The 20,332-nt window shown below is 37.6% G+C and overlaps 2 protein-coding genes, 1 non-coding gene and 1 pseudogene across 8 annotated transcripts; 1 reads left to right on the plus strand and 3 right to left on the minus strand.

The window, feature by feature from the left end:
* Nucleotides 1-993: 993 nt before the first annotated feature.
* Nucleotides 994-2,477, minus strand: LOC108815121 (protein DETOXIFICATION 52-like; annotated as a pseudogene).
* LOC108814189 (uncharacterized) lies at nt 2,428-4,775 on the minus strand. Of its 3 annotated transcripts, none has more exons than XM_018586701.2 (3): nt 4,649-4,775; nt 2,993-4,215; nt 2,428-2,759 (listed from the first exon to the last, which is right to left on the minus strand). In XM_018586701.2, the coding sequence occupies exons 2-3, from the start codon at nt 4,177-4,179 to the stop codon at nt 2,648-2,650; spliced, it is 1,299 nt and encodes a 432-aa protein (XP_018442203.1). In that variant the 5' UTR covers nt 4,180-4,215; nt 4,649-4,775; the 3' UTR covers nt 2,428-2,647. The 3 variants fall into 3 exon arrangements, with proteins under 3 accessions (XP_018442203.1, XP_018442204.1, XP_056847130.1); XM_018586702.2 differs by having other exon boundaries at nt 4,643-4,758; XM_056991150.1 differs by lacking the exon at nt 4,649-4,775 and adding an exon at nt 4,503-4,636.
* An 822-nt stretch (nt 4,776-5,597) lies between these two features.
* LOC108818010 (protein DA1-related 4) lies at nt 5,598-19,424 on the minus strand. 4 transcript variants are annotated; one of them, XM_056991096.1, is made up of 6 exons: nt 18,837-18,975; nt 12,688-12,904; nt 8,272-9,394; nt 7,874-8,173; nt 6,999-7,775; nt 5,598-6,895 (listed from the first exon to the last, which is right to left on the minus strand). In XM_056991096.1, the coding sequence occupies exons 3-6, from the start codon at nt 9,268-9,270 to the stop codon at nt 5,852-5,854; spliced, it is 3,120 nt and encodes a 1,039-aa protein (XP_056847076.1). In that variant the 5' UTR covers nt 9,271-9,394; nt 12,688-12,904; nt 18,837-18,975; the 3' UTR covers nt 5,598-5,851. The 4 variants fall into 4 exon arrangements, with proteins under 4 accessions (XP_056847076.1, XP_018446358.1, XP_056847078.1 ...); XM_018590856.2 differs by lacking the exon at nt 12,688-12,904 and having other exon boundaries at nt 18,837-19,424; XM_056991098.1 differs by lacking the exons at nt 12,688-12,904; nt 18,837-18,975 and having other exon boundaries at nt 8,272-8,862; nt 8,936-9,074.
* LOC130498154 (small nucleolar RNA R71) lies at nt 14,857-14,963 on the plus strand. Its single transcript, XR_008937076.1, has one exon. It is a non-coding gene; the product is annotated as a small nucleolar RNA R71 (small nucleolar RNA).
* Nucleotides 19,425-20,332: the final 908 nt, after the last annotated feature.

Below are 20,332 nucleotides of genomic sequence, written 5' to 3' on the forward strand. Positions count from 1 at the left end.
ATGATTAGTAAACTACATTAACCTGAAATACAAACATCCGTTGCTATTACTAAATACTACAAGTGCAAAGTGTGGCAGAGATTACTTAATAGCTGTGTGGATGATACTTATCATATTTTTCTTTAAACAGTTTATTATATAATATATAAATATTATTAAAATCATTGACTCACCTAAAATCAAATTGAAAATTTTATATATAATAATAAATAAGATAATATCAAATATTTTATAGCTAAAATATTGTAATTATCATGTTTCTAAAATTTGTCTATTACTAAAATATATTAAAAATATTTATGAAAACTACTAAATAAGCCTAAAATCATAGAAAGCATGACATATAATAAAAATCACTTTTCAAATAGTAATATAGTCATTATATGAAGGGACGTCAAGAGTTCTAATTTCATTTGGCTTTATTAAAACATGAACATTTTTATTTTCTATTTCCAGGTTTGATTGTTTATCACACCAAGTCAAATACAAAGGATATGAGTTTGCTCATGATAATAAACTCGTCACTATCTTCTCTGCACTTAATTGCTATGATCATATAAGTCACAAACTCTTCTCTTCAATTTTGAAATTGCCCAAAATTTACTCAAATCTTACTTAAAGATGGAACATTTTGGCGTAGGTGGACAATGGCAAAGCCTGTCTACGATTTACAACTACATAATCTTAATCTAGAGATTAAGATTTTTGACGCAACAATGAGTGCATTCGAATATATCCATAGCTCTTTTTGCAGCATTATACTTTTTTGTATTTTAGGTATAAGTTGGGTAACATGTGTGTGGAGCTTTTTTCTGAATCATTTTGTTTTTTTGCCTCTGGCTCATCTAATTAACAAGGAGGTCTTCGTGATACATGGTGGTCTTTTCAGCCATGATGGAGTGAAACTGTCATATATATATATAAGAGATATCACTACAAAAACATGGTTTAACATCATTTATTTTAAATATTTACATTAGTTATAAATGATTTAGGGTTTACGAGTAAGCCACAAAGAACAGTCATTATCTCATACCACCACCACTCTAGGCATACGCCTACGCAGCTAGGTATCGCGAGACTGATCAGTGGGGCCCAGTCTTTGAAACATTCCGAGCTAGGGCGAGTCCACGTTGGCTCGTGTAGACCTTTCACCCAAATGTGGAACACAAGGAACACAACGACGAAGAGATTTGAAGCGGCTGCAGCCATTGAAACACCGACGAAACCTAATCCCATGTAAGATGGGTATGTGGAAGATGGTGCCGGCTAGTGTTGTGATGGTTAATGGGCTTGTGATGCCTTGTGCTCGAAGGTATATACGAAGAGGATGAAGAAAAGAGTTGGTGAGCAAGTCAGGAATAAAGCATAGGATATATGTTTGAGACAACGATGAGATACTTGGATCTTGATGGAGAGAGATCATGATCTTTTCCAAGTTGAGCCAGACAGTGACGATCACAAGCGAACTGGTGAGCAAGAAAAGCATGGTTCTCTGAAGATTTAGTGAGAGGAGTTTTGGCTTGCCGGCTCCAAAGGCTTGAGAGCATAGTGGGTCCATGCCAAGTGCAAGGCCTGCGAGGACTGAGTATCCAGTGATGTTGGCGAAGGCAATGGCCAAGGAGCCACCAGCGAGCTCTAGTTCACCGATATGACCGAGGAAGAGCATTGAGATGGCTGAGCAAGCGTAGAGGATGAGAGCGGCCAGGATTGTTGGAAAGGCTAAGGAGAAGAGAGACTTTGCCTCAGCTTTGCCAGTATTAAGGGTAACATCGACACTAACCACTATAACTTTTAACGTGAGCTCCGTTACGAAAAACTCGCTTCGCAAATAATACTACAGATTGTTCAAATCATATTAGATAAACATTATAAATATTAATGATTACTTTATGTTTATACTCAAACTATATATCTATACTAATTTTTTTAATAAAAAAATTATCATCTTATTATTTTATCAAATTGTGTCATATTTTACAATAGCTCAGCTTTAGACTTAAAATTCTTATTTATCGTATCTATTGATTTATCGAATATTAATTTATAAAGTTTCTACTATATCTTAAAAACAATCTTAATTATCTTCAGAAAATAATGAGAATAATAAGTTGAATCCTTATCCTAATAGGACTCCAAAATAGTATACATGGATGTTAACTTTGTCCTATTCTTAAAATCAACCTCTGTATATTTAATTCGAGTCATATATAAAACGTGAAAGATTCTTAAGAAACTTCTCAGAGTATGCCTTCTCACTCAGAGGAAGACTTGGCGTATACGTCTTGACGATGATTTTGAAGTTGATCAGATGCTTTCCATCGATTTATGTGGTCATCAATTCTGTGTAGAGTGCATAAAACAGTATGTAGAGGCGGTGCTACTCGAGGGAAGAGTAGGGAGATTTAAATATGAATGATACAAGTAGAAACATAACTGTATCTTGATTGATACGATGCAATAGACGCTGCTACCATCTGTCTCTGCCCACGAGCTAACGGTAGTAACAAAGTAAATATTAATAACTACTGCAGTTTGGATAGAGTTCTTAGATCATATAACACAGTAACATGTTTTCTTTCACTAGATCAAACCACAGCGCGGTTTCAGATTTTTTGCTTAAAACTCGAGCAGATCTTGATGTGGTTTATGTCTCCCAATCTTTCATCTTCTTGCTCCCCTTCGGTTTCTCAATAGGACCATTCATGCCCGCCATTTTCTTGTTGTATTTTTCGCGTAGAGGATCATTAGAAGTCCACCTGCACCATCATTCATCATCAGAAAAATAATAACAATTCAAAATCTGCAGCTCCATAAACAGATAAACAGACACAAGATTCTCCCTAACTTAACATAAACCCCCGTTCATATTTTCTTCCAATGATTCAGTTCAGTTCTCATGTTTCTACTCAAATTCTAAACAAAACAGTATTCAGAGTTCAGAAGCCTATGACTAACCAAATGTAACAAAAGAAAAGCAGAGAGAGCTTACGGGTTACTCCAATCTGTTGTATCCTCATTAACAAGGTGAGTCCATTTAGTCCTTCTACTGCGACCAAAGTGCTTGACTTGCATGACTTTCGGCAGAATCGATTTGTCCAACCTATCTTCTCCCGTTGGAGCAGAGAAGTCTCGCTGAAATATACCATCCGTCCCCACGGATCCCGCCTCATCATCAGGATCCGCCTGGAAGAAGGCTCCCTTGTGATAATACTTCTGCATGAAGTTCCACTTCTTCTTCGGCTGAGTCGACGAAGGCTTCGGATTCTTCCTCTCCCACTCTCTTCTCTCCTGCTCCGTCATGTTCCTCAGCTTCTCTATCTCTTCCCTCTCTCTCAGCATCGCTTCCTTCGCATCCCTCTCTCTCTTGATCCTAGCGATCTCTCTCGTCTTCCACACTTCGTACTCCTCAGCTTCGTTGATCTCGTCGTCGGTCTCCACGTCTCCGATGTTCGCTTCTTGCAGTAACATGTTCTTGCGTATCTCCTCGTCTTTCCTAACTTCCTCAACAACTATCTGCTTCGTCTCTATCTTCCTCATCTCGAGCTTCCTCTTGGCTAGCTCCTCCAGAGCTTGCTCCTCGGCTTCAAGCCTTTCACGCTCTGCAACCGTGTCTCTCTCGGCTTTCGGTACGAAAACAGGCTTGATCATGGTGATACTACCGGGCATATCGTCTTCGGAATCAGTCTCGTACTCAGACTCCTCTTCCTCCTCATCTTCATCTTCCACCTCGTCCTCTTCCTCCAAAGGAAGCAGATCAGCCTCCTCCTTAGCTCTTTTGAGGTTCTTCTCTCTGATTCTCCTCCTTCTCTCTTCCAACGCATCTTCATCTTCTTCCTCGTCTTGATGATTCCTCAACTCTTCTTCCTCTGTAGATACAATCTCAGCCTGCCTAACGCGCCGATGATCTTCTCTAACTTCTTCACGGTTTTCAGCTCTTGTCTGAGCTAAACGACGCAGTCTCGGATCATCTTTCCTAGCAACCCCTAAGTCATCATGCTTTCGATCCAAAACGTCAGCCTTGTTGTGCATCCTAACATCTTCATCATCCTCGGCTTCATCGGCCCACTCGGGAGCTTTACCAGGCCAGTATCTTTTCACTTTAGTCTGTCCAATCCCACCTCGGAGTTTCGCCCTCGTGGCAAGTGCAGCTTCACTCACTCCCGCAGTGACAGACATCTTATAAGATTACTCGGAAATCAAGCTCAACTGTTTCTGCAGCATAAAAGAAAGAAAAAAAATACAGGGATGAGATTCAAGCATTGCGTTATGTAAAATCCATATCAATGATATGTGTGTGTGTATCAGTATATCTTAGACCCATTCTGAGTATACAAACCCATTCTATTACATCAGTGCACAAACCCAGTTTCCTGACAGGTTCGGTCGTTAATTTAGATTAAAACAAATGACCCCCCCCCCCCCCCCCCGAGAAAACACAAGACTGTAGATTTTCACAAAATTAAAGGCAATAAGGCATCTTTCGCCGCAAAAGATGAGACCTTTCTCGACGTTTATACAGAGAGACCACCAATCTCAAGCTTGGATCCCCAAAACAACGAAACTTAATGGTTGTCTATGAGAGAACAAAGGGGGAGAAAAACAAAATCCAGGAGAAATTGAGGACAGATACGAGAATTACACTTACGGTAAACGTTTTTGTCGATTATAGAATGAGAGGACTCCAATCCGGTGAAAGAAACCCTTTGAAGTCGTAGCTGGGGACGGTGGAGGTTTTGAAACGGGACATTAACCACGCGAAAACTACTAAAAATATCTTTAATCATTCTCTATTTTTATTTTATAATAGGGTAAAATAAATAAACTTACTCCGTAATTAAAATAGTAACTCCATTACAAAATTACTAATCATATTTTTAAGTAAAAAGTTGAGTGATATGTTAGAACATCTCCACAAAAGCTCTATATTTAAACTTTCAAGGTGTTATTGTCCAAAAGTAAAATTTGAAAATTTAATTTCAAAATTATTTATAATTTATTCTATATTCCTTATATTTGTCAAATCAATATAAATCTATAAAAAAAATTATAAATAAATAGAACATGTATATAACATACTACAACAATATTAATTAACACCCCACAATATAAAATTATAAATAAAAAATAATTAAATATTAAAACACAATAAAATGTCACATTATTCGTTAAAATTATTTTCGTAATGCTCTATTTCGTTACACAAAATTTGTTTGGATAATATTTTAGAGATTTTGGGGGTTCCGAAGCAAATTTACCAAACTGTTAGTGTCGTTTTAATATTTAAATGTGTATCATAATTTTGTCTTCATGTACTTTTTAAAAATATTTTCTATTAAATTTATTTTGTAATATTCCTGTAGTCTAATTTTAGTTTTAAAATAATATATTTTTTAATTTTATATGTAAAACTTGAATTTATAAAATAAATCTGAAATAATTATTAGATATAAAATTTAAAGATTAAAACGATAAACAAAAAATATTTAAAAGTCATAAATCCGATGTGTAATTAATTGTAAGGACCAAAAAATATTTAAGATTTTAAGTTGTAAAACTTTATCAAAAGTCTAAATCTGAAGTTTTTTTAAAAAAAATTGTAAGCAAAAAAACTCTATATTTATCAAAAAAATTTGGAGATACTCTTAGCAATAGCCGTCTAAAGTTACATAACATTGTTACCCAGAAAAAAAAAACTATATATCGCTATGATAGAGGAGGGTTGTCTCCTGCCAGCTTAGTAATCACTGAATCGTTTAGTGTTAAAAGAAAGAGAAGAAAAACACAATAACAGACAACAGTACATCACTACTCAACGAAACCATACTGGGATTTTGGGCATTTTTAAATTTTAGTTTCTACTGGATCGAATAAAACTATTAAGATACAAAGGGGTTTGAGGCCGGGACAGTCGCACTGCTTGCCTCCCCTTGTTAGCCAGCCCTGTTATCGTCTTATTTGACATGGTGCTACAACTCCTTTGTAATGATTTGTCTGCTGCTTGTCCGACTGATAAGTTCTTGGGCGACTTTGACATCACCAGGGGCAGGGGAAAACAACCTACTCCACCTTTGTTACTTTTCAGCTTCCTTGTACCATCCTTTTTGGGTAATATGGGCTTCGCCAGAGGAAAGCAATATACTCCACCTATATTATCCAGTTCGTTTATACCATCTTCTTCATAACCATACCACTGCTTTGTCGTGCTTTCTCTTACTGCGTGTCCCGTTGGTAAGCTTTTGTGCGGCATAGACAAAATTTTCCACTTCCATCCTTTAGATGTTACGTTACTAGGAGACGTCTGTGGTTCGCTTGATGAAAGAGAACAAGTCGTTGCCTTCGGCTCTTTGGGCGAAGAAGGAGTATCCTCTTCAATAATACTTACAGTTACGACTTCACTCTCTTCAATAATCCCACTAACGGTTGTGTCACCTGTTCGAGGCGTGATCGCCTGGACATCACATTCCGTCACCATGCAACTAGCACCTAAAAGCTTGTTCTCCCCACTAACTGTTTGAAATTCAAATTTTATTTCATCGTCTGAGATTTCTTCACCATCACGTAGATGCATTTCGGTATCACAAAAGACAAATATGTGATCCCATTCAACCTTTGGAGCTTCTGTTGGAGCCCAACACTGATATACTCTCTCTATCTGATCAACGTGGCCGTTCCTGGTCCTCCATGTGCATGTACACCTAATCCCTAGACCTACGACATTATGGTGATCATCTCGAAATGATACCACAACTGACATAGCAAAGCCTGAAAGATCTTTTCGAGTCCAAGGAGCTAGCTCTATCTTTACATTTGGACCTGCACTTAAACGAAACGGGGATTTCTGACGTGCGTCTGCAGGAACACATATGTTGACTGCGGATGTTTTGAAGAGTTCCTATTCAAACAACGACAAAGAGAAAAAAAACAGTCAGATAATCTGCATGAGATTATATATATATATATATATGCACTTCATGAAACACAGAAAGCTAAGTCACCTGTTGTTGTTGGCTTGCTAAACTTGCTAATTTAGACAAACCTTTCTCTAAAAATCCAGCGATTACTTCTGAAGATAGATTAAAACAATTACTAAGAGTGTAGTGCCTAGGAAGCCGCTCAAAATCCAAACGAATTAACTTGAGATGCTTACAACCATGAGCATTCAAGAATTCTAGAGTTTGAGGAAGCTGTGGCACTTCTCGTATGGCGGTGCCACCAAGGTATAGCTTTCTAAGGTTACTTGGAAAACCATTGATTTCCTCAAGCTCTGAGCACCCAGTCAGAAGAAGAACTTGAAGAGAATCTAAATGAACCATGTCAGGAAGACTTCGCAGTTGAGAACAATCTTTCATATTCAAGAGGACAAGCTTGCTAAAATCTTGATTATCTGAAGCAACTCTAACAAGATTTGTTACACTCTCCAGATCAATGTGATCAACATCCTGGAAGTTTTCTAAAAGATTCAAAAGCTTTTTCCTGTCCAGCTTAGCTCTTAAGGTGTTGGTCACATTGGATATTGGTAACTCTACTATACGAGTTCCTTGGAGATGCAGTTCCTCAATATTTGGTGGAGATCCTCGGATACTTTTGATCTCTGCGCAACCTGAGAGATTTACAACTCGGAGATGCTCTAGTTCACTCGTGTCTGGAAAAGTCCGCAGTCTTGTACAACCTTGGAGATCAACTAGCTCAATATTTTGAGCATGTAGTAATATGTCACATTCAACTAGCTCTTTGGAGTGACAAAGCATGATCCTCTTCAACATCTTGACATTCTGATCATATGATAAAAAAATTAATAATAATGTAAATGAACGACAGCAATGTTACTAACTGGGGATTGATAAACAAATGAATACTAAACTTTCTCTACCTTGGCTGTTGCTCCGAGTTTCTGAAGGTGGCTGTAAGGCATACGGAGGTCAATAAGGTGCTCAAAGTCACAATGTGGAGGCAAAGTTTGCAATGGATAGTTCTCCCAGTGGAGTAGCCTTAGCTCACAAGGTAAAGAATCGAGGCCCTTTGGAAATTTGAGTCCAAGAACATCTCTCGAGCCGGAACCGTTGTATACCTTCAGAAATCTAAGATTAAACATATAATTGAAGGCGTCGTGTTTGACATCAAATTTCATGTTCGATGCATCCAAAAATATGCTTTCAATGTCTTCAGCGACCTGAAAAAAGAATAATGAAATTGATAAATATCAATAAGTATGGCTCATCTTTAAAGAGTACAGACGTATGCATATGTGTATAGTAGAATTTGACAAACCAAGTCACACTTAGGCGTTTCTCTGGATCCTCCACTTGCTTGAATTTCATCATCTTCTAGTAGATATCTGATGTTGGTAGGATCCCACATTCTGGTGCAGCTCTCAACTTCTCCAATGAAGATTTCTTGGCAGATGTCTCGGATAAGATCATTCATTTGCACTGTGTTTTCTGAAATAGTTACCAAATCCTTATCCACAAGGTTATCTATTCCAACACGTGGGAAATAATGACATCCCTCAAGCATCTGGACAACATAGTTGACATTTTCTCCCCTGAAAAAACAAGCAGTGTCCAAGAAAATGCCTTTCTCGTTGTCGCCAAGTGCAGTATAGACTCTCAGCGCATCTTGAATCTGTTGGGGAGGACATTTCTTGAGCTCCAAGAAAGCAGCCTCCATTCCTGACTTCTTTCCCTTTAGCTCTTGGCCATATACACTGAGAGCTAAAGGGTTTCCATTAACGTATTCAATCACTTTCACTGACAATTCCCTGTCATTCTGCTCTGGCACATTTTTTCCAAATGCCTTTTGAGAGAATAGCTGAAGAGCCTCGTGCCAGTTTAAACCTTGAACCTTGTATATTTGATTCATCTGACAAAAGGAAAACACTTGCTTATCTATGGAGGTTATGATTATCACGCTTCCGGGACCAAGCCAATCAAACCTTCTAAGGAAGGACTCTGCAGACAGAGAATCGTTCACATCGTCTAGAACAATGAGAATCCTTTTGTCGCATAGTTTATCCCTATAGAGGCTCGGTGTCATAATACAAGAGCTCTTTATGTCAAACTCTTCCTGAAGAAGTATACCAATTCTTTCTTGGAACAAACGGTGAAGGCCCACCTTATGGAACGCTTCATCAAAATGTTCGATGAAGCAACAAGCATCATAATCAGTGGACATGTGGTCACAGACTGCTTTTGCAAGGGTAGTCTTGCCTATGCCAGGCATACCCCAAATTCCTATGCTTTGGACTCCCCTCTGTTGCTTGTAAAGCATGTTCTCGATCTCTAGTAGCCTCGAGTAAATTCCAACTCGTTCTGCTATATTCAGCTTACCATATACATCTCTGACGACCTCTTCCACTAGTTCGGAGTCGGTGAGTATCCTACTGCTTGAAATCCTGCCAAATAAAATAAGTATAAGAAAACTTCCACTTATTAATAACTACTTTAAAGATCATTTTCAAGTTATACTCGTAACATTTTTAGTTGAATAAAAAATACTTCATCTGTTTCAAAATGATCTATTTTTTAGAAGAAAAAAAATTGTTTCTAAAAGATACATATTTTACATTTTCAATATATGCAATAATGATAAATTATAAACTTCGAAGATATTAATTAATTGTGTTTACTAAATTTTGATTGGTTAAAAGTTATATAAGATAGCTATTAACAGAAAATAATACATTTATAATTAAGAACTAGGTGTTTTGCCCGCACTTGCTGATGTTAGGAGTTTTGAGGCTCCTAAGTCAAATGATAGTATAGTGGAAGTAAGTTTGTCGAACCAAATCTGAGGGATTTAAAATCAGAGAGAGTGCAAGTATTTGCCTAATCTAAGTGCAATCAGTGAATTTGATGGTTTTTAAACTAAAACTAGAATGCAAGCAATAAAAATGATACTTTTAAGCTATTGGAAATGAGAACTCATGGGTATAGGGATTTCAGACCTTGGGTGATCAAGTTTCGAACTAAGGATGACAAATGAATCAATCAAACTATTAACCTTAAACCTAGACACAATTCTAAGCAAGCTCTATGTCTAGATGAATGCTCATTTGCTAACATGTCTCAAACATCAAATGTCTTTGGTTGAATAACATGCAAGCAATCATTACTAACAAGTCTATTAGCTATCTTAGCATCTTTAACAACAAATCTCTTTGGCAAAGTACACTAAAAGCCTAGGAGAGTTGACTCAGACATTTCATCAAACACCTGTCGGGTGAGAAATGCCTAGAGATCACCCTTTGAGTGGCCTACTCAAATGATGCATTAAGATCACTCTACTATGCAAGGAACAAGTATGATCTACACCTAAAACATCCTAGAACTAGCCTAATCACCCTTAATCACCCTAACCCATGAATTCAAAAGGTGATTACTCACTAATCTCCATGATTCCTCTTAAACCCATGATGGATTTCAGATGAATCATATAGAGAAGTAGAAGAAAATCACAAGAACACAAGAACAATCAAAGCCAAAAGAAAACTTTTCTTAAGAGAGTTTTTGTGTATTCAATAGATCAAAGATCATATGCCAATGGTGGCTACAAAGAGTACTTAAACATTAGGTTTTTCAGTGCAAAAACGTGCACAATAAATTGCAAAAAGGTCCTTGAAAATAATAAAATCGTGCACTGATAACGCGGAGCGACCTCGGCCAGTCGCTCCGAGAGGTCGCTCTGGCTTCGGGAGCGACTTCGGGTGGTCGCTCTGCGGGGTCGCTCCGTGGTGATTTACGGATGTCCGAAGCGATAGAAAGGCGAGCGACTTCATGGCGTCGCTCCGAGGTGGTCGCTCTGACCTTGTTTCTTCGTGTCTCCGAGTGATGAGAACGCGAGCGACTTGGAGTTATCGCTCTGGGAAGGTCGCTCTGAGAGGTGGGGCACAGCGACTCCGTAGGGTCGCTCCGGGAAGGTCGCTCCGGTGCTTTGCTCGTCCAATGATTACCTTTTTCACCTCTTTTGAGCTCCAAACACATCCAAATGTCTCCAATAACTTCACTTGGCACTTCAGTACCTAATAGAGACTTATGCATGCAAAATGCAACCTAAACATGTCTAAATCCTATTCTATATGATGAAAATGCTTATGAATGAATGGTTAAAACAGTGCAAATATGCAAGACATCAACTCCCCCACACTAGTCCTTTACTTGTCCACAAGTAAACTTTCAAGAACCAAGGAGAAAAAGTTTGAAAATGGGGGCTCACAACCAAAAGAAACTCTTCTTAGTTCTCAACCTAACAACCTTGCATAATCATACCAAATAGCAAGAGCAAAGATTTTATCCATCTCTAACTTCTCTAGGCCTATCTCAGCTCCTTTGATCTCTACACTCATTAACCATGTATCTACAAACCACAAATCCACATCTCTCTAACATTTATGAAGCAAACTCAATAGACATCTCACAAATGGTCAACTGGTCCAAGTCATTTGGTTTTGGTAAGACAAAGGCTTTAATGCAAGTGAAGTCAGAGGTTCAAAATGATCTTTTATGGTGGTTTACTCTCAAAACAAAGTAGCTTTGACAATACACATAATATATCTAAGAAAGGGATCAACTCATGCATACAATGCTCAATCTCCATTGTTCTACCCTTTCCCAAACACACAAGATATTCAATCATTCCTCAATGTCAAACCCAACTCACATCTCTCACCAAAAGATCCCAAGAACATTCTTCACATCAGACTCTTTCTTTTTGAAATCAATAAGGGATTTTTCACAATTTTAAAACAAATCTCAGCTCCTAACAACTTTGCTAGCCCCCTTTTTATTCTTTTTTTTTTCTTTTCTTTTTTTTTTTTTTTTTTTTTTTTTTTTATTTTTTTTTTATTTGGGGGCCAAGACTTTACACAATAAGAGCTAGATACTTCTCAACTTATCCCATAAAGACTAATCATTTAAGCACAAAGAGTCAAACCTTTCATATTCCCAAATCACAATCACAACACTCACCCCCTTCCTATAGCTAGACAATAGAGTGACTAATCTAGCAAGAATGGAGACTAAGCATTGTCGTTCCCAATACTCTCAACATTATGCACATGTAAAGCTTTCCAAAGAGGCCTCACTCAACAAATAATGATGGTTTAAAAATGAGGTATGGGTTTTGGGAGTGGAGTACCACTTGAGTTTGTCAAAAAGATTGGTAAAACAGATGGGACAACTCAAGTGTGTATATCCATGACTTAGTACACAAGAGACCATATGCAAGAGACATTAAAACAGGAGCTTGCTTCAAAGAGAGAGTATCAACAGTCAAATGAGTTTCAAGAGGAGCATTCAAGGCGCGAAGTTTACAAGCTTTCCAAAGGGTGCTCAAGCTACTTGTCATGATTACAAAGGTCAACAAATTCAGTACTTAGCATGAGCTCTTTACAAGGTTGAAATCCCCCTAATGCATGAATGCAACCTATATGCTTCTAGACTCAATCCTAAAAATGCAAATGATGCAACTAAATGATTCTTTTTGTGTTTTTCAAATTTTTTTTTTTTTTTTTTTAATGCAAATAAGAATGTAATATGCAATGCATGAGACTCAAAATCATGAAAACAAACATGATCAAATACTAGGTACCTCCCCCACACTTAAATCACACAGTCTCTGTGTGAGTGAGGTACCCAATGGAAATGTGAAATACAAAGAAAAACTGGAAAAAGGGAAGTTTGCAGTTACCTGAGACGGGAGCGAGGTTGAAGGGTCGCTGCGGCAGGTCGCTCCCAGTTGGAGCGACCTCGTGACGTCGCTGCGGAGACCTCGCTCCATGGTCAGTTTCGCTCCGGAGGACACGAGCGACCTCTGGGGGTCGCTGTGGGCAAGTCGCTCCCAGCTGGAGCGACTTCTCTCCCTCGCTCCATGACCTCGCTCTGATGTCCGAGTTTCTGCTCCACACCTGCAAACAACTTCATTTTCCAATTGTTCTATGCAATAGAATGATAATGCAAATACTAATGCAATATATACAAGGATACTCATGGGACTTCCTCCCAAGTGAGCTTGTTTTAAGTCTCTAGCTTGACTTTGCCTCCCTTGGATCAGGCTGGACTAGAGGCAGAAAGTGGAGTTGACACCCCATCTTCCTCAGGTGGTAGCTCATCATAGAGATCATCAGCAGGAGAAAGATTCATCTCTTCAATGGTGAAGGCTTGTCCAAATACAGTGGGGTTCCTCATCTTCTCCTTGATGTCAAAGTGGAGGATGTTCTCCTTGCCCAAATGGAGGTCAATCTTCCCTTCCTTCACATTCACAATAGCTCCTGCTGTAGCTAAGAATGGCCTTCCAAGAATCAATGGGTCTTGAGCCTCCTCACCCATTTCAAGCACCACAAAATCTGTAGGTATCTCATACCTTCCAATCTTCACAGGGAGGTTCTCTAGGATGCCCACAGGGTACTTCACTGAACGATCAGCCAACACCAGAGAGAGTCTACACTTCTTGTATTGAGTGAAGCCAAGCTTCTTTGCCACAGACAAAGGCATCAAGCTGACACTAGCTCCCAAATCGCAGAGACATTTCTCAAATACCATAGGTCCAAGAGCACAAGGGAGTGTGAAGCATCCTGGATCCTCTAGCTTCTCTGGAGCATCAAGCCTCTGAATGATGGCATTGCACTCATGACTCAGAACCATCATGCCCTCCATCTCTTTCTTCTTAGCAGCTACAACATCTTTCAGGAGTTTGCTATATTGAGGAATCAGCATGAAAGCATCAATGATGGGCATTGTAACTTGAGCTTCACTCATCTGCTTCTCAAACAAAGCCTTGTACTTCTGTAGCAGCTGCTTCTTGAATCTACCAGGGAATGGAAGCTTTGGTTCATAGGGAGGGGGGTCAGGAGAGCTCTCACTTGCTGGAGCAGCAGATTCACCATCTTTTGTTGTTTTCTTCTCTTCTCCAACCTTTCCTTTACCCTTGGCTTTCACAATCTTCTCCAAGATCTCAGCATCTGTCTTCTCATCAACAATGACCACTTCATCATCCAGGTTGATGGCCACCTCCTCACCTTGTTTCTCAGCATCCTTGGTGAGAGTTACAGGAGTCAACTGCTTACCACTCCTAAGTGTGACAGCTTTTGCTTCCTTGGGGTTTTGATCTGACTTTCCAGGTAGAGATCCTTGCTGGCGGTTCTGGTGGGAGCTCATGGAAGCAAATTGATTCTCCAAATTCTTGACAGAAGAAGCGAGGTGGGTGAATTTGTTGTTGAGCTCATTGTAGCTCCCATCAATCTTGGAGTGAAGGTTCTTCAGCTCATAGCCCACATGCTTCTCACTTCTAGTCTGAGACTCCAAGATCTGTTTCAGTAAGGCATCAGTGCTGCTCTGTTGAGGGGCAGAGGAGCTAGGAGAGGAGTTTTGCTGAGGCTGATAGTTGCTCTGCTGGTTGTTTCGAGGCTGATAACCACTCTGCTGGTTGTTTGAATAGGGCTTCTGTTGGTAGTTGTTGTACTGAAAGTTGGGTTCCTTCTTGTACCAGCTACCATTACTGTTGATGAAACATAATTCTTCTTGCCCTTCCAAACCCTCAACCTCATTGACAGTAGGAGGTATCTCCTGGCTTGGGTTGCCAACAAAGTTCACCTGTGCTTGTGTGGCCTTATCAGCAATGAGTTTGTCAATCTTCTCCTGAAGAGCCTTTATCTCATTCCTTGTTTGATTGTCATCACCTCTGCTGCTTCTGTCATGGTCTCCACTGTAGACTGCATCACTCTTAACCATGTTGTCAACCAGAGCCTCTGCCTCTTCCTCAGTTCTCCCCAAAAAGAACCCATTGCTAGCTGTATCCAGTCTGGCTCTGTACATAGGAAGAGCACCTCTGTAGAATGTGCTTAGCAAGCTCTCCTTAGAGAATCCATGGTGTGGGCACTGAGCTTGGTAACCATTGAATCTCTCCCAAGCTTCACTGAATCCTTCCAAGTTCTTCTGTTGGAAGCTGGAGATCTCATTCCTCAACTTAGCAGTTCTTGAGGTAGAGAAGAACTTCTCCAAGAATGCCCTTTTGCAGTCTTCCCAAGTGGTGATGGAGTCACTTGGTAGAGACTTCTCCCACTGACGTGCCTTATCCCCCAAAGAGAAAGGGAATAGCTTGAGCTTTAAGGCATCCTCTGACACACCATTAGTCTTTGACATACCACAGTAGCTGTCAAACTTATCCAAGTGATCAAATGGGTCCTCCACAGCCAGACCATGATACTTGTTGTTCTCTATGCAGTTTAGCAGTCCTGACTTGATCTCAAAGTTGTTAGCAGCCACAGCTGGTGCTCGAATTCCAAGTCTAGGACCATGGATGTTGGGGCGGTCATAAGTGCCAATGGGGCGAGCTGGTCGCTGTTGAGGTCCATTGGGGTTCTGAGGATTTTGTTGTTCTTCCATTGCAGCTTCCAGTGGCTGCAGTTGAGCCTGTTGCTCTTCTTGTCTTCTCTTTCTAGTACACTCTCTCTCTAAAGCTCTGATGTCTGTGGCTCTTGGAACAAGGTTTGATGTACCCTTGCTCCTCAAGTTCATACACCTGAAAATCACAAAGAGTGAAGAAGAGAATCAGTAACTTACAAAAATAAAAATGACTTAGTCTCAAGCAAATGACTAAATCTCAATGTTCAAATCAAACTCAGAATTTGGCAACGGCGCCAATTTGATGTTAGGAGTTTTGAGGCTCCTAAGTCAAATGATAGTATAGTGGAAGTAAGTTTGTCGAACCAAATCTGAGGGATTTAAATCAGAGAGAGTGCAAGTATTTGCCTAATCTAAGTGCAATCAGTGAATTTGATGGTTTTTAAACTAAAACTAGAATGCAAGCAATAAAAATGATACTTTTAAGCTATTGGAAATGAGAACTCATGGGTATAGGGATTTCAGACCTTGGGTGATCAAGTTTCGAACTAAGGATGACAAATGAATCAATCAAACTATTAACCTTAAACCTAGACACAATTCTAAGCAAGCTCTATGTCTAGATGAATGCTCATTTGCTAACATGTCTCAAACATCAAATGTCTTTGGTTGAATAACATGCAAGCAATCATTACTAACAAGTCTATTAGCTATCTTAGCATCTTTAACAACAAATCTCTTTGGCAAAGTACACTAAAAGCCTAGGAGAGTTGACTCAGACATTTCATCAAACACCTGTCGGGTGAGAAATGCCTAGAGATCACCCTTTGAGTGGCCTACTCAAATGATGCATTAAGATCACTCTAATATGCAAGGAACAAGTATGATCTACACCTAAAACATCCTAGAACTAGCCTAATCACCCTTAATCACCCTAACCCATGAATTCAAAAGGTGATTACTCACTAATCTCCATGATTCCTCTTAAACCCATGATGGATTTCAGATGAATCATATAGAGAAGTAGAAGAAAATCACAAGAACACAAGAACAATCAAAGCCAAAAGAGAACTTTTCTTGAGAGAGTTTTTGTGTATTCAATAGATCAAAGATCATATGCCAATGGTGGCTACAAAGAGTACTTAAACATTAGGTTTTTCAGTGCAAAAACGTGCACAATAAATTGCAAAAAGGTCCTTGAAAATAATAAAAATCATGCACTGATAACGCGGAGCGACCTCGGCCAGTCGCTCCGAGAGGTCGCTCTGGCTTCGGGAGCGACTTCGGGTGGTCGCTCTGCGGGGTCGCTCCGTGGTGATTTACGGATGTCCGAAGCGATAGAAAGGCGAGCGACTTCATGGCGTCGCTCCGAGGTGGTCGCTCTGACCTTGTTTCTTCGTGTCTCCGAGTGATGAGAACGCGAGCGACTTGGAGTTATCGCTCTGGGAAGGTCGCTCTGAGAGGTGGGGCACAGCGACTCCGTAGGGTCGCTCCGGGAAGGTCGCTCCGGTGCTTTGCTCGTCCAATGATTACCTTTTTCACCTCTTTTGAGCTCCAAACACATCCAAATGTCTCCAATAACTTCACTTGGCACTTCAGTACCTAATAGAGACTTATGCATGCAAAATGCAACCTAAACATGTCTAAATCCTATTCTATATGATGAAAATGCTTATGAATGAATGGTTAAAACAGTGCAAATATGCAAGACATCACTTGCGGGCTTAAAAATTTTCAAAAATTTATAAATATTAAATACCATTAGAATAATTTTTCAAAATTTTATAAATTTTCAAAAACCATTACCATAAATTGTTTTCATGCTTTTGGCAGCACAAAAAAACTTTACTTATATAAAGCATGAAAAAATAATTTCAGATATCTTAGATAGTTTTTCTTGTGTTAGCACTTATTTTATAGTTAATCACTTACGGATAATGAAATAGTGAACCAACAATATAAAATCTGGATGCACCAAATATACATCTCTTATATCAATTATATTTAGTATCAATCTGAAACATATACCAAAAATGAGCCTTTAATAAAAAAACACCAAAATGAGAATCAACCAATATATATCCAAAAGTTAAATAATTTGATATATCCTGAATAAGATGATTTAATATTGTGATTGTCTTAAATAACATGTTTAATTAAAATATAAAATAAGTAAAATTATTAATTATATTTATTAAGCATATGATAAATAAGCAAAATTACCTAAAACTAATGAAAAATAAGTAAAATTACTTAAAATTTTACTTTATAACATCAAAATAAGAATCAACAGCATATATCAAAAATAATTATAAATAAGATGATATATACTAAATAAGATGTTATAATATTGTGATTATCTTAAATCACATGTTTAATTAAAATTATTAAAAATAAGCAAAACTATTAATTATAATTATTAAGCATATAATAAATAAATAAAATTACCTAAAATCATGGAATACATGACAACTAAGCAAATTTACTTCTCAAATAATAGTATAGATTTGTATATTTTTCAATATGTGTGAAAATTTTAAAACATACATTACTGAATGATTTTTAAGATTTATTTACAAATAAAAAATTTTAAAAATATAATACTTAAGATTTTTTTTCAAAACATAAATATAAATTTATTATTATCATTTATAATAGTAATATATGTATTAATAAGTAGCTATTAACTTCGCAATGGACACGTTAAAAGTTAGAGTAATTAACATAATTTATACCTTTAATTATAACCATTATACACCAATTTATCCCAAAATATATAGAAAAACTCTGAATAGTTTTTTTGTTATTTTAAGTTATCCAACTTATCCTAAAAACTAAATTTCCCAAATATTTTTATCCAAAATATTAAAATTTATATGAATTGCCTGATTTATATCTGAAAACCTCTCAAAATCTGTTTTTCACCGTGAATCGTCCAAAATTAACCGAAAAACTAGAAATGAACCATAAACGAATTGGAACCAAAAAATCATCGAGTATTAGTCGGTTCTTATAATTGTTTCCGAACCGATCCGGAACCGAAAATAACCGAACTGGATCCAAACCGAATTTCATATATAACCGAACTATTCCTATATTTCTAGATACGAAAATCGAAAAAACCAAATCGGAACCGAACCGAAAACCGAACGTCCATGCCTATCTAAACCAATGCAAATACACAAAATAATCTCTTAACAACATTGATAAAAAAAAAACTCTTAACAACCTTTCAAGTGATGATTATAAAGTTTTCCTAGATTTATTTTGTTTCCTCTACCTCGTTTACTTCCAAATATTTGTATTTTATTTGGATTCTTCATACCTACTTAAATTCCCGCAAACCAATTCTTATTATATAAAAAAAAAATTGCGTATGTAGTCTAGAAGTTCGTATTGATGCAAAAAAAAAAAAAAGTTTGTATTGATGTCGTTACTGTGTTATGATGCTGGTTGAAATTTGATGAAACACATGTTGAATAAAATATATATATGTACCTTGATTGGTGGCTTGTTAGTTTCTCGGCCTCCAGCCTTCTATTGGCCCACCCGTAAACCCGGTTCAATGGATCAACGCCGTAGAAGACTGGAACCACCATGTGGCCGCTGTTCCTCCGCCGCTTGATAACTTTTAAGAACTTAAGAACCCAAGGATCGAATAACTCCACCATATTGGAAATAACCACCACAGAAACCCTAGCCCCATCTGTCACCGCTTGATTCTGTTCAACAGAGAAGGGTTTGGTTTCCTGAAAGCCGCATGAGTCCACGAACACAGAGATGCCTTCCCGTCTTAAAGCCGCGGAGAGGTGGCTGACAAGAGAATACTGTACGGATTCCTCGCAGATGATGTTGACGCTGTGACTATTGTTAGACATCATCGGCGGCAAAACACGAGCAGCTTTTGGTTTCATAAATTCCATCTCTCTCGGTTCTCTAATTCTTTACACTCATCCCATTTTCGTAGAACACACGCGGAACCCACCAAAAGGCAACCCAAATTTTAACGTTGCTCACGAGTCAAGAATTTTTTTTTTTTAAGTTAAAGTGGTTGTACAAGACTTTTTGGCTCACTAAAAGCATCTCCAATGGTGCCATTGGAGTCCTTAGATTATTAAACTATCTTTTTTAATTATTTTATTTGAATAGTTAAAGACTCTAATCAAAATTGTATGTCTAATGGTTTGTTCTCCGATTTAGAGTTTTTAAAAATAAAAAATATTAAATTTAAAAATATGTGAAATTAAATATTTTATTTATTGCATGATTAAATATAAAGATACAATCATTATTAGTATTTATCACCAAATTTGTTCTAAATTTTTTTAACTAAATCATTTTTAATTGTTCATATATATGCCATTTGATCAAGAGGAATTTTTTTTTCGTGTTGAATCGAGAATGAAAAATATTTTTTTCAAAACGAAACACATTACTTTACCAACCCAATTAGACGATACCACATCTCTAATGACCAAGTCTTTATAATTTTAATTAAGAACTAAGAGCATGCCCATTGATGAACCCCTGGTTGGGGTTCATAATTTTAATTTTTTTTTGTTTGACTTTTAATAAAGAAAAAAATAGAGAATTGACGTGGCAGCGCACTAAATAATTATGACTCTGGTTCATCGCGAAGAGACGAAAAGTAAAGAATTCAATGCTTTATGATTTTTTATTACTTTTTTTTTGGGTCGCGTGTGAACCTATTGAATAACCTTTCAATGAACATGCTCTAATCCTTAGCTAACTTAGATTTTATAATATTATTGTATTCATATTAACCTATGACTAAGTGTCAAAGACTCATGATAAATTTCCAGGTGCTCTAAGAACAACTCCATTGAGTAGTTTTCAACCAAAATATCTAAAAATAATTTTATATGCATTTTGGGTTTTGTTTTACACAAAACTTAGAATCCAACAATTACATATACATATATTAACATGTACATACATATGAAAATACTTTTAAATATTTTAGTTGAGAATCT

The sequence above is a fragment of the Raphanus sativus genome, chromosome 7, assembly GCF_000801105.2.
Source record: "Raphanus sativus cultivar WK10039 chromosome 7, ASM80110v3, whole genome shotgun sequence".
In the NCBI taxonomy this organism is placed as follows: Eukaryota; Viridiplantae; Streptophyta; class Magnoliopsida; order Brassicales; family Brassicaceae; genus Raphanus; species Raphanus sativus.

Excerpts from the sequence above, each read along its gene's own strand:
- LOC108818010 (XM_018590856.2), bottom strand. The coding sequence starts at position 19,261 with ATGGAATTTATGAAACCAAAAGCTGCTCGTGTTTTGCCGCCGATGATG. Across the intron at positions 8,174-8,271 it reads AAACGCCTAAGTGTGACTTG|GTCGCTGAAGACATTGAAAG; the intron begins GTTTGTCAAATT and ends TTCTTTTTTCAG. Across the intron at positions 6,896-6,998 it reads TAGCAAGCCAACAACAACAG|GAACTCTTCAAAACATCCGC; the intron begins GTGACTTAGCTT and ends TTGTTTGAATAG.
- LOC108814189 (XM_018586701.2), bottom strand. The coding sequence starts at position 4,179 with ATGTCTGTCACTGCGGGAGTGAGTGAAGCTGCACTTGCCACGAGGGCG. Across the intron at positions 2,760-2,992 it reads ACAACAGATTGGAGTAACCC|GTGGACTTCTAATGATCCTC; the intron begins GTAAGCTCTCTC and ends ATGATGGTGCAG.